Genomic DNA, 14,787 nt, shown 5'->3' on the forward strand with positions numbered 1-14,787 from the left:
TGGCTGTAATCAGGCCTGAGTGTGGCCAGTGAAATTGAACTCAGCTTTCCAAGAACTGTGGTTAATCACAGTTAACTCATGACTATGAGACATGGACATGCTGGCTGTGAATGAGTGTGGTCCAACTGTCCTTTCACTCACAAGCACTTCAGTTTGGTGTCAGCGAGTTTATTTTCTTCTACATCCTTCTAGTTGCTGTCATAGTTCATCAGTGAAAGCCTTTGATCTGCATCTTCATTCATGAGGAGTTTTGCATTGACCGTTAGATACTGTGTGCAGGCGTGTAAGCTCATTTGGGAATCAAAAGTAGCCACAGAAGTAAACTTTGAATAATCTAATCAAATTTTTTACTTCACTAGATTTAGACCTGTGGATTTTAACCAAAGTGTGCAAATACATCAGGATGCCAGAAAACAAAGTGGAAGCTACTGAGCTGAGAAGAACTGAATAGTAGTGAAAAGAGACAACAAATTGGCAAAATTGGGCAAAAAGTGGCCAAACAGTGGCAACAGTGGGCCAAAAGGTGTCAAAAATGTGTTAAAAGTGTTGTAAAAAAGGAGCAAAATTGGGCAAAAAGTGGCCAAAGAATGGGTTAAAAGTGGCAAAAAAAGAGTTGAATGTTTCAAAAAGGTGGCCAAAATGGGTTAAAGGAAGCAAAAAGGGTGAACAGTTGAATAAAGGTGGTTAAAAGGAGTTAAAAGTGGGCAGAAAATTGAAAAATTGGGTTACAGTAGAGTGATTTTTTTTTTTTTTTTTTAAAAAGGGCAAAATTGTGCAAAAAGTGGCCAAACAATTGCAAAAGTGGGGAAGAGTGGCTAAAAGATGGCAAAAATGGATTAAAAATGATGAAATAAATGTGACAAATTTGGGGGGAAAAATCAGTCAAACAATGGGCTTATAGTGGCAAAAACAGGTTAAAAGTGTCTAAGGTGGCAAAAATGGGTTACAAGTGGCAAAAAGCGTGTAAGTTGTAAATGTGGTTTAAAGGAGTTAAAAGCATTTGGCAGAAAATGACCAAACAAGTGGCAAAAATGGGTTAAAGTGGAGTGATTTTTTTTAAAGTGGCAAAATTAGGCAAAAACTGGCCAAACAATGGCAAAAGAGGGTAAAAGGTGCTAAAAGGAGGCGAAAAATGGTAAAAAGTGATTAAACAAATAGGGCAAAATCTGTCAAAAAGTGCCCAAACAAAATAGAAAAAAAAAATTGGCAAAAAGAGGTTAAAAGTGGCAAACTGGGGTTGAAAGTGTAAAAAGGGTATGACTTCTAGTATCTCATAATTGTTACTTAATTTTTTTTTTATTATTATTACTTTACTTTTCACATTTTCTTTTTTAACTGGAGGAAAAGCACTTCCATATATTTGACTTATTTGATTGTGGCACTATTTTTTTTCTAGAGTAGAGAGTTGTCACCAGCCCACTTCATTGTGTTCTTTAGAATTTCTAACAATTTTAAACCATTTATATATTGATCATATGCTTTAAGTGTGGCACTTAAGCGTGACTTAATTTGGTATATCTTTCACCTTTAAAATATAAAATGTATCTGGGATCAATTCATTTAAAATCAGGTAAAACTCTAACAAATAGGTTGCTAAGGTAACATCAAAATGATTGAATTGATGAGGAAAAATCACCAGCTCTAAAATCGCTTCCTAGAATTTTTTCTGTTTTAATTTTTAAAGTTGCAAAACTGTTCAGTAAAATATCAGCATAAACTGCGGCTGCAGCTGTAGACTAAGTTTATCTCGTAATTCTTACATTCTTATTTTATATTTCCAACTTTCTATTTCAACTTTTATCTCAAAATTATGATGATCTATCTCATTATTTAGATCATATGTGTGTTCATCTTTGGTTATTGTCTAACTTCCATTTCATTCCTTTTTGTTAAAATGTGCTTCTATACATGTGCCATTTATGAGTCTTCTATGTCTTCTTGTGTCTGGAAGGCATTAAACGCAGATTTAAAGCAGGTGTTGTCTACTTGTTTTCATGACCCAATTTTGTCTACACTTTCTCCAAAACACTGGTGAGAGCTGCCAACTCTGCAGTTGTGTAAAAGCTGTTTTTTCCAGTACAATCATAATCAGTTCAAACAAATATTTACGATTCAAAACATTAGTAAACAGATTAAATCTATCAACAAAAGCAAAATGAGGTGAAAGAAGCTGACAAAGAGTTGTTAGATAAAGTTTAATGACCTTTGCTCTCGTTTAATCCCGTTCCAAGATATATAAAAAAAACACGTTGGGAAAATTACCGTAATGTACGTAAATGCAGCATGACGTACGAGAGGCTGTGTGAGGACGTGCGCGTGGCCATGCGTACTGACACAAACCCGCCCCCTACAACAACCCCCAACCTACAAAGTGACTGCTGCTGAGGGTAATTTATCAGTGTGAGCTGTAACGTCCGAATTCGAGTCCAACGGAGAACAAAAACATAGGTTAAGACCAATTCTGTTCGACGTTTACGATTTGTTTAACTCCTCTGCCCGGCCCTGCTCCGTGGCGGTTGTCTTTTTACGATACGAGGAGACGGACGGTGCCTGAAGTGACATAAACGTTAATTCATTCATCCACAACAACAATGGCAGCACAGGACTTTAATTTTTTGCTCGCTACGGATTCCTACAAGGTGAGTGGAGCCTTCTTTCCTGTTCTTCCACTTTGATTTATCTTTTTGGTTTATATTTCACACCCTTCATTTTGTTTTATTTAGCATTAACCGTTAGCAACAATATCCGTTCACCACACGAAAATGGTCCTAACTGCCGTTGTACATCAGTAAGTAACGTTAGCCGTTGCGTATAGGGTCACAATGTTGTGACTGTGCTTCGACCTTGTAGTGGAAACTGAAAGCAAGGTAGCTGAATACGGGGGGGACCTGTGTCTAACCTTGGCTTTTTGAGTCCCCCATAATAAGTTACAAACTGGAGAAAAGGTCGTCTAGGTAGAGTCCACAGGGTCCCAGACGTAGACGTTTAATCAGAGTTTAATCAGTAAACCATATCTCGGGAGGTAGGACTGGGAAATTGGTTGGTATCTGTGAAAGCTTTAACTGATGTGGTAAGTTTCAGTTTCACCAAACCAAAAGTACTGGTAACACCCCCCCTTCACATTTTTTGATTAAGTCATGGATAAATCCTTTTCTTTTAAAGCTTTATATAAGGGGTGAGGTAAGACACAAGTTCAGAGACAAAGAGAAGAAAAGATTAGATTCCAGAATGTAAATGTAATAAATAAAAAGTGAAACTTGTACTGTAAATCCAGATATCCAAAACTGAAACATTACACGTGATTCTATCCACAATATATGGTGGCATAGGCGTTTTAGGCCCCTTTTAGGAGTGCCCCTAGATTTAATCACTGCAACCTTAAATATAATAAAAGAGCAAATATCCCACTAGTTTTTATGTGAGATAAATGTTGGAAATACAGCTATGTATGAAAACAAAACATCAAATTATAACTGGTAATTCCATGCCAGGGGGAAATCCATTGCAGCCTTAATAAATGGCAGACAACCCATAAGTTGAAATTGCAAAAGGGATGTTGATGTTTATTTTGTTGACTAAAACTATGACTAAAAATGTAAGATGACCACTTTTTCCATGAGAAAGACATGACCAAGACTAGCTCTAAATAGATCTCTGATGACTCAAACTCTGATGTAATGTAAGTTTAGTTTCAGCTTCAGCTCTTCTGGGAAGGCTTTCCACAAGGTTTAGGAGTGTGTTCATGGTAATTTTTGACCATTCTTCCAGAAGCACATTTGTGAGGTCACACAATGATGTTGGACGAGAAGGCCTGGCTCTAAGTCTCCACTCTAATTCACCCAAAGGTGTTCTATTGGGTTGAGGTTAGGACTCCAAAATCTCTTGGAATGCTGAAGCATTCAGAGTTCCTTTGACTGGAACTAAGGGGCCAAGCCTAGCTCCTGAGGAGCAACACCACACCATAATCCCCCCTCCACCAAACTTTACACTTGGCACAATGCAGTCAGACTAGTACCGTTCTTCTGGCAACTGCCAAACCCAGACTTGTCCATCAGAATGCCAGATGGAGAAGCGTGATTCGTCACTCCAGAGAACATGTCTCCACTGCTCTAGAGTCCAGTGACGGCGTGCTTTACACCACTGCATCCGATGCTTTGCATTGCAATTAGTGACATATGGCTTGGATGCAGCTGCTCAGCCATGGAAACCCATTCCATGAAGCTCTCTATGCACTGTTCTTGAGCTAAACTGAAGGCCACATGAAGTTTGGAGGTCTGTAGCGATTGACTCTGCAGAAAGTTGGCCACCTCTGCGCACTATGCGCCTCAGCATCCACTGACCCCGCTTCGTCATTTTACGTGGCCTACCACTTTGTGGCTGAGTGGCTGTCATTCTCAGTGGCTTCCATTTTGTTATAATACCACTGACAGTTGACTGTGGAATATTTGGGAGCGAGGAAATTTCACCACTGGACTTGTTGCACAGGTGGCATCCTACCACGCTGGAATTCACTGAACTCCTGAGAGCGACCCATTATTTCACAAATGTTTGTAGAAACAGTCTGCATGCCTAGGTGCTTGATTTTATACACCTGTGGCCATGCAAGTGATTGGAACACCTGATTTCTATTATTTTGATGGGTGAGTGAATACTTTTGGCAATATAGTGTATATGCCAGGCTTAAGCCCTCATCTATAGATGCCAAATACAAGTCTAACCTGAACAACATGCATGCTGGCTGTCTGCTCTGCTCCTGTGTCTCAGGGACGTATGTGTATTTGCATTTAAAGGCAACCTCAGACTTACCTCATAAAAGGTGTGGCAATGAAAACAAGATGTAGTAAAATAATAAAAAGGCCTTACCCTTTACTCCAAATTACAGGTTACCCTTTGCATGGGAAAAAATACTGGGGTAATTTATATATTTAACTGAGTTGAAGGCATCTTAGGATAACATTGAATCCCGGGACCTTTCATGAGTCCTGGAATCCAGTCTCATTTTTCTGGAAATGCAAATCATAGTGATTCATTGCATTGTAATGTGTATTCAATTGAGCAACATTTTTGGGTCAGTTGTAGTAGTTGCATAAGCTATTACAAGACCCAACCTTTCATTGTGCCTTAAGCTTTCAGTTTCTGTTCAGCTGATATGTAACTTAAACCCAGCTGTGAGTCAGCTCACTGCTCTGCTCAGTTGGATCTAAATGTCAGATGTCACTGTTAGATGTCATTCAAAGGTTTGCACTGCAACTAAATAGCAAAGGTCTGGTTGATTACCAGCCAGCCTTTTTATTACCTTCACAAACAACACATCCAAAGCAGCAGCACAGCCAAGGGGATTCCTCTAATGTGTCTGTCATCACAATCAAATAATAGGAACTGATTTTGTGCTTTGTGATGAGCTCATCTGAAAGTCCACACTGGGGTTAGTGGGTGTAGAGCAGAGTACTTTAGAGAATATTTTCTAATAAGTACCAGAAAGCTGTCTAAAAAATTACATAGCAAACCCCAGACTCAACTGCTGTGTAATAATCTTTCCAGATTTTTCAGCTTCGTACAAGAAAAATATTTGCTGATTGCGGGATGCCACAATCACTTTTATTTTGTACCATATTAATATTGATCAACAGATACTCATATTTATTGTTTGATATCACAGTTGTCAGTCTACTTAGTTTTTGTGTACTAGGACCTCCTATAATCTGATAAACAGAGCACCAAAATCACCTTTATTTAGACAACAACATGCTTTGACTCACTGTGACAGAGTAGAACAAAAACCTCCCACGGTGCAACGAAACAAGGAGGGCTATCCCATCAATTATTTTGACGATTAATGTGTCTATTATTTAAGGGGGTGAATAAGCTGTGTTTTCTATAAATGTAGCTACAAATTTTGCAAATAGAATTCAAAATCTTGGCATTTATATTGATATTTGTTCCTCTCTTTAAAACAATTATGTATGAAACATTGAATGTGTGGACGGCTCAGCAGATATTTGAGCTATGTAAGGATTTGGGCTCCCACTTACACAGGGCCCCATGATTACAGCAGGGAAATGACGGAGCACTCAGTCATTTAGAAAGAAATGAGTAATAAACTCACATCTCACATAGATTTTCTATAAAGTTAGCATAATATAACATTTACAACAACATACAATGTACATAATACGATAGCTAACATGATGCATATTTCCTTTTATCAGTGCTGTGGGTTCTGTCTTTTAATTAAAGAGCAAAGGTGTGTGTCTATAGTACACACTTTACAGACAGCAGACAGACAGATAAACATTAGAGCACCACACTGTATGTACTATATGTGACAATGTGACTGTTACAACTACTACCACATTATAAGCTTCAGTGTCATTATACATCATGGACTTAATCAGACTTAGTTAAAAATAATCTTGCAAATATACTTATTTTTGATTTTCAGTCATTTAACAACAAGAGTTTTAACTTGGACTTGCGATAAGTGAACAAACATGGGGGAGCCTGGCAGCTCTGCTGCTGAAGGAACCTCCAGACTTGACTGCATTTTAGATTAAAACTACAAAGACAGGGGCAAACTGGACAAAAAAAGACTATATCCAGGATGGGCCACATGGAGGTAAAATAGTCATGTAAATACTGCTGTTTTTTTTTTTCTCTTATTTCCAACTTAAGTTCTCTGAGAATCTTTTAGATGTAGAAGCAACATAGGATTTTTTACTACAATATCCCTACATTAGGGATGCACGATATTGGATTTTTGCCGATATCCAATATGCAGATATTTACAGATTGATTTTAGCCGATACCGATATCTAAATATGCTTTTTGGACAGATAATTTCAGTCCTTTTGGACACTTAAAGGTTTAGGGATGACCAAGGAAACAAACTTTAGTCCTTAAAAAACACATTAAAGTTTAAAGAATGAGGATAAACAAAGAAAAAGACCTCACCTGATATATGTTGAAATACACTGGCAAAATATTGGATGTAAATATTGGCCGAAATTTTGATATCTGCCGATACTGATAATTGCCTTTTTAAGCTAATATCTGTTGATACCAGACCGATAATATCGTGCATCCCTACCCTACATGAATCGATATCAAATTGAGAAGCAAATCGATTCGAGGCCTTGAGAATCGGAACTGAATCGATTCAGGAAATCAGTGACAATACCCAGCCCTACATAAATTGATGAGTTTTTTTCCTTACCTTGGCCATAGTCATTTTATCGACATTGCATGTTAAACATATAATAGTGATTCCCACACTTAGTGGGATACTTGGGTGCCCCACCAGCTACATGTATAGCCACCCAAGTATATTTGCCAACTTTTTACCTGTTTTTACCTCTATATAAGCCACATCCGTGAGAGACAGTCAGAGGGCACAAGAGAGAGACATCTGCTCATACATGTCACCCATAAATGCACCAGTTGAGGTGCGTGTTAATACCAAAGCATCTCATACTGTCATGTAATCTTTTTTTGCTGATGTTGTCCTGACACCATCATTTAGGCTGATCATTCAAAAAATGTATCGTATGATAAGTTTCAGAACGTGATGTAATACTATTTGAGTGAAACTAAAAGAAGCATTGACCAAAGAGCATAGATAGAAAAAATAAAGTTACGGAATCTGGGAGGGGGGCACTGTGTGTATGAAGAGAGGAGAGGTGCAGGTGTATATAGAGACGAGCAGGGAATAAAGACCAGTCAACATTTTAAAAAGGGAATATCCATATAACCTAACATGAATCAGGTGACCGGTCACCTCCACTGCCCACGTACAACATAAGTCCTTGTAAAACACTATAATTGTATGTTTTGTCACCTCATTTAGTTAGCTAAGGACCTTTAATCCTACTGGTTTCATCATAGATTTTAGCATTGTGTGTCTATTTTTTACTAATGGGTCTCAGCAAAGTTTTGGGGATTTTACCACAGCTTCCTTCAGTGGATTAGGATGACTGAACTGCAGCAGTAAATGGTGAGGTTTTTTTAAGTTGTCAGTCAAAGATGCTGCATTTCTTTTTGATTTGATGATTCATAATGCTGGTGTGCTTAATACTGGCTGGTAGTTCAGTTATATAATGACACTTCACTGCATGCACAGTGTTTCTTTCAGCCCAATAAACCACAATATTAACTATCAGGTGATCAGATTGGTAACCACATGCTTTAATTCTGATCTACTCAGCTATTAGTGATCGGTCCCTGATCAGTTGGGGCATCTCTAGTTGGTACCAAGAATTACAGCCTTTCATTGATTTATTCATGGTCAAAGTAAGCCTGGCGCTTTAATCCCACAGGTTCCTGTGTACTGTGTGTCCCTGAAGTAACCACATGTGCAGTAATAATCTGGCACTCTGCATCACTCACTGTGGATCTTTGCTCATGTCAACTTGTTTCCCATAGAAAATTGGTTTGCAGACATCATTAATGAGCACAATAAAAGAGTGTGCCACGCTAATGTTTACTGTGATAAATGAGTTTAATTACAGGTTTACAGTTTCAGGAATTGCCTCTCATTAAATAAGTGACCTTTACAGTCTTGTGAAGCAGGTCTGTAGTATTTGATCTGACTCAAGAAAAGAAACTACTTTGTATGTCAGACTAGGCTCTGTGCTTCCAGTACAGTATCATGTCAAGTTGTTTGAATGTTAAATCTTAGCTGTAGAGATTCACAAAATCATTTGCATAATTTATATCATCAGTTAAGAGCTCAAAAAGTTAACTATCTGCAGATATTATAATTGGTTCTGTTTGGTAATCTTTAAAAAAACGGATGTGGTATTGTTGAAAACATTTGGTTTCTTAATATGAAATAAAAAGATGAAATAAAAGCTAAACTTTTAACATTCTCATCAGTCTAAGTTGCTACAGAGCAGGTGAAATGGAGGAGCAGCTTCCCTTACATCTAAGAAGCCTTTTTCTGTTCTCCTGACATGTGTGAAAGCTTTTGTTTCTTAGTTTTACTTCTTTAAACTCTCAGGATTTCCAGAGTTGTGACTGTGCTGATTATGACATTTCAGGCCTGCATGTTACTCAGCTGTGTGTTTTGTTTATCTGCTGAATATCCTAGTTGCATAACGGGAGTAATAATTAACGAAAATATCCAGCATGCACGTACACCACCATGAGCTTGAGCTGTAACTTCAAAGTTCCTGAGGAATTTGCTGAGATTTGATTTGTCCTCATGCCCTGTTACATTCAGCTCTAATTACATCACTGCATCCAGGATTTGTTCTTTGTGCAGCAAACAAATACCACAGTGTTAAATCCAGTGTTTGCACGATGATTTCTTACTTTTTTCCTGTCTTGTTCAGGGTCAGTCTTTACTCAGGATAACTGAAAGTCAGTGAATCTACCCAAAGTGCAATGACCTTATAAAGGATTAAAGTCTGTACTTTACTGATACAACTGATCAGTTATCAGTAATGCGATCAATCAGTGATGTTCTGTAAAAACAGGCCTTAATTTACACACAACAGAAGTCCCAGTGACTTAAAACAGCTGTGACAGAGTTTGACAGCAACAGCCATTTAGATTGGTACTGCAGGTCACCAGTGAACATAGTGACTGTGCTTTCATCATGGCGATTTCAATGAAAGCCAGTGCTGCAAGCAGCACTGAATGGGCCCTCGCACCTCTGCAGCTTCGGGTTTTGGTGCATTTTGGGTTGTGGCCTTGTCGGTAACAATGGCCAACTGCAGTGATGTCTGTCCGAAACTGAACTTTGAAACAGCCATCAATTCTTGTCTTTTAGAGACAGTATCAAGTGAAAGCACAGAGTTAAATTTTGATGTTGAGTGACTGAGGAAAATCCTGCATGGAGTATTGTTACCAATTGATGCCACCATAACAAATGTTGCTTTGTTGGCATAAAGATATGGTCAAAGAGGGACTCTAATGAAATTTGTGAGAGTAAGTTATCTTAAACTGGTGCTCATGGGTCCAAGAAGTGTATAACTGCTAACCCTGAAACACTTCGACCTGGGGTCTAACTCAGCTGCAGTTTTGTTTGTGTTTGCAGCCACCATCAAGTGACAAACATCATTAATTTAATCAAAAAACCTGAGAGTTTCAGCCAAACTATTTTAAAGCTCTTGCTGTCAGAGAATTTAAATTTGTCAGAAATATTTTTTTAAATAATTAAATAAAATAACAATAGAAATGTTGTGTTTTTCACTTTGGACAAGGATTTACCTCAAGAAAGTTTGCTTTTTTATTGGAGAGTTTTACAATTTTAGTTTTGAACTTCTAAATCTGACCATCCAATTAGGAAGTCACAGCAGTTCATTATAATATTGATTTGACTAGCTCTGCATTTTTTTCTCTGAAAGGAGATATTCTTCTACATTTGACAATTTACAAGGGTCCAACAATGCCATATTCAACCTGAAAAGGAATGACAGAGGAGCCAATAAGCCATACCCACCAACAATAATCTTATTGATCATCTCATTTTTCTACTGGGTATTACTTGTGCAAAGTTTGATAGTTCTAAAAGTCTTTAAAGCCCCAGGTAATTTATATTTTTTTCTGCATAGAGGATGGCATATTTTCATGGCCCTAACTTTTTAAGTAAAGACTCTTGACCTTCACATTTAAGCAAGGACCAAACCTGAGGATCTGCCTGGAATTATTACATAGACTCTTTACCCTCAAATATGTGTAAGATAAATGCCTTGGAAACTTGGTTTATTTCAGCAAGATTTGGCCAACATTTTAACAGTGTTAATTTCGTTGACTATTTGTTGACAGCCTTTTTTCCCATGACAAAAACTAGACTAACAAAATAGATCTGTGATGGCTGAAACTGACAAAAACTAAGTTTAGTTTTCGTCAGCATGACGAAAACTACACTAAATGTAATTTGGTTTTCGTTGGACCGTCAAAATCTGTGATATTTCTCCACTGTGGGTAAATCTGTCAAAATTCAATGCAGCTGTAGCTTTTCTGCCTCTCAGCTGTAGAAAGCAGGGACCCCAGGTTTGGCAGAGTATATAGAACACACTACCATGATTTGGCTCCAGATTTAGGCAAGAAAATAAATGTTTGGACTAAAAGTAAAGACTAAAATGTGGGAACTTTTAATGTACTAAAACAAGACTAAATTGTCTTGAGTTTTCGTCAACTAAAATTCGACTAAAACTAAAAAGGGTAGAAATAACTAAAATGGGACTAAAGCTTGAAGACATTTTGTCTAAAGACTAAAACTAAGACTAAAATGAAAAATAGCTGCCAAAATTAATACTGCCTTGTGATAATTTTTTTTTTTTGGTGAATACTTACACTTTTATGACATGAGACATCTAAATTGGATAAGCTATCATGGCTGCACCTTTTGAGTTTGGTACAACATTTTGCCAACTTTAAAACCTCCAGGGCTCTAAATATTTTACTCCAAAAATGAAGATGATTTGATCAACAAAATGAGCTGCAGGAGCTGCTTTTTTGAGATATTGGAAGGGGTGCCACTGAGTCATTTAGCCACGCCCACCAACAAAATTCACATGATTCATCTCAGACCCCTCTGGCCACTAAATCTACTAAGTTTCAAGTCTTTACAAGTACGTTCAGCCCGCAGAAAAACTACTTCCTGTTTTCTCCTGAACAAATTGTCGCCATGGTGTCACCTTCAGACGTACACTTTTGATACTTTACAAAAAGGAAGGTACACATCTTAGGATGTGTCTGAGTAAATTTGAGCAAGATTTGATCAACCAGAGTGAAATGGGAAATGATTTACTAGAAGCAATTTTCTTCTTACCACCAGATGGCCTGGTATATTTTTTGAAAATTACAATGGCTGTTGTGTTCAGGGGCATGTGCTCATCAAGCACATGAAATTTTGCTCAGGAATGATGAAATTCAGCTGAGTGATGGCTGTTTAATATTTAAGGCAAGTGCTGCAACAACATCTTAACGCCTTCCTGACACTAATTTGAGGCGAATCCCTTAAATTGTTTAAGAACATTAGTTTCTAATGTAAAATATGTGACCGAAGCCATATAAAGTTCCTGCAAGTCGGCATTCCGGTGGTTGAGAAAAACAGATACAAAGTTGTTTTCTTCAAAATGATCATTTTCCGTTTTTTTCTCATTTTACGCAAGTCCGACATTAAAACTACTCATTTGATGAAAAAAGTAAGTAAACGATGCATGGCTGAGTTGTTAACAACTTCCTGTTTCTTGAAAAATATGCAAATTTGAGGGCTCGCCATGGCCACGCCTTAAGACTAATGAGAAAGTTCTGAATAGCTTTTGATCATTCATGTCTTTTCTAGCAGTTTACCAAAATTCAACGTGGTTAAGTGAATGCTGTTGGAGGAGGTTATCTCCAAGGGGACACCTTGCAGTGGCCAAAAAATATGTAATTTCGCTAATTCCTTCAAAATGGCAGATTTCCTGTTGGTGATAGGGGAGGCACCCAAGACGCTTTTTGTAGATCTCCCCAAGCCGCATCAGCACACATAATTTCAAAGATCTAGGACAAAGTCAAAGGAGGGGGCTTTAACTTCGAAAACGGTTAAGGGACGCTATCGAAGGATCTCCCATAATTTTTAGTGGAGTCCCACAAAATATCAAATTTTTCAATAAGAATGTGCATTTCAAGGAAAATACTCTTTCTGAGATTAAAAATTGGAAGAACGGACTGGGATAGCTGGACTGGGAGAAATACCATTAATGGGCTAACAGAATTAACATAGCTTCGTGCTGATTTTACCACAAGAAACAAACTTTCCCCCCTGAGAGTTCTGAGTTGAATAAACTGATTGGTAATTTAAATGGGAAATGATTGTTTATAGTGATTGTTTCTTGAATTAAGAGGAGCCAAGTTTTTTTTGTAGCACCTCAGCTGAATCACCAGATGTAAACGCCTTCTTCCTCTTCTCTTAAGCAAACAGCATTCACATATGTGTCCCCATTACAACAGGGTGTATTTGAAAATAATGGAAAAAATATTATTACAAATAGGGATTGTAGTTGCATGAAATCTTGAACTCTCTATGAATTAAATACTGTTCTAATATTCAGACACTTTGTCCACACCTGTCACAAAACCTGATTTTTCTTCATCATGTCTCTGGCAGTCCTATTGTGTCTTTAATGTTCATGTTCATATTACACTGAAAACACAATTTGTGATGCAAAGTATCTCTGTTTCTTTTATTTAATTAACCTTTCAGGGCGGACATTCAAAGCAGCTGTCAGGCCGTACGATTTCCCACATGGTCAGAAGTCACTCCTTATCAGCTGATTGGTTCTCTCATTTCAGACATAACACTACCTCATAGGTGTACTGTCTGTGAACCACTATGCATATTTCAGCAGGCAGGGAATCTTTGTACTTACCTTTTAGGGAAGGCAATGGGAATAAGTTACACTGTGTGAGTCTGAGGCCAGTTTAACAAGTTTAGATTTTACCTTCCACTTCTGTTGCTGTAGATTTCACCACAGCAGCCCTGTGAAGGGTTTTCTCTGCAACTTACAAAGCAAACTGTGGGCCTAAATCCTCCAGAAGAGCTTGTCAGAGCACTTCCATGTACAGTTAAGCTATCTTTAGACTCAATCAGGCTGTTTAGTTGGCTTTTGTTCTTGCCCAAGTATGCAACTATTGTGGAAGAACGCAAATCCACTTTTCTGCTTGTTACCACTGGACCTTTTTCATGTTGATATTGCTAACAAGTTAGCAAGCAGCTAACCATTTTTAATGTCAGGCAGTGAAAACATGGAGAAACTTTACTGCTTTGTACATTTTCTACTTTTGTTATGATGCACGCTATCTTTTTAGCTTATGGTGATACTTAAAGGAAGCCAAGACATCTTGTGCTATGCTTAGCTTTAATTCTGCTCAGCTTCCAGGTTGAAGCCCAGCATGAAACTATAGAGCATATGGTTTTACATAAAAGAGTAAATTAGTCTCTAACCACAGTATCTGGTATTCAGCTTGGAATACACTGTGCTATTTCCAGCCAAGTCAGAACAAAAAAAATTGAGTCGCAAGACTCCTTTGAAAGTAAGGCTGACTTTCAGCATTATTGTGCGTTGTTTGTTGTGCAGTGTACATGGTGACACAACAGCTGACCATGGCCCGACCCGCTGCTGCCGACTGGATGGATGAGTTTCTGGCATGTTCGATGTTTTGGTCATACAACTGCATACTCGCACACAGTGGGACAAGAGCCACGGGCAGATCTCCCAAATTCATTTCTTTTTTTTGCTCTGTAAACTGTTGGACAGTGCCTGAAATCACTGTAAAATAGCAGTCATGCCTGTTTGATGTGCCCTCACCTCCTATTATGAAAGATATGAATGAACAGGAAATATCTTTGAACCTCCAGCTGATAGTAACGATGTGCTGTCTGAGAACGAGTTAATACTAAGAGCTGGCTTATTTCATGTGAAGGATGGGAGCTGTCTTACTTTTCCCCTTGTTTTCTGTTATTAAATACACGTCAAAATTAAGGGATGACCTTTACACTGTTCAGCTACTAGCACACCAGCTGCACAGTGGCTAAATATTATTTTTTTCCATACCAAACACCGTGCAAACTACATTTTTTCTCTGAAAAAAAAAGGTTTTATCTCATTATAGTGAATGTTTTCAGTGAAACAAATGCACATATATCAGACAGACGTCAAACTATTGCTAAATTTAACAGATTTTTATAAAAGCCAGATAAAGAGCCATTTTGTAGCTAAAAGAATCGACGCCTATTGCTGTGCTGAACCAAAAGATTCAGATCACTAAGGAGGAAGTAATAGGGAAAAAATCGAT

At 37.9% G+C, this 14,787-nt stretch overlaps 1 protein-coding gene across 1 annotated transcript in view; it reads left to right on the forward strand.

The window, feature by feature from the left end:
- The first annotated feature begins 2,355 nt into the window (after window positions 1–2,355).
- The window catches only part of nampt2 (nicotinamide phosphoribosyltransferase 2), a 36,449-nt gene continuing 24,017 nt past the window's right edge, over window positions 2,356–14,787 (forward strand). Inside the window, exon 1 of the mRNA XM_041782815.1 lies at window positions 2,356–2,639. Coding sequence (XP_041638749.1) covers window positions 2,592–2,639 — 48 coding nt within the window. The 5' untranslated portion in view covers window positions 2,356–2,591. The remainder of the gene's footprint in view (window positions 2,640–14,787) is intronic.

Source organism: Cheilinus undulatus, linkage group 3 (assembly GCF_018320785.1).
Source record: "Cheilinus undulatus linkage group 3, ASM1832078v1, whole genome shotgun sequence".
Lineage (NCBI taxonomy): Eukaryota > Metazoa > Chordata > Actinopteri > Labriformes > Labridae > Cheilinus > Cheilinus undulatus.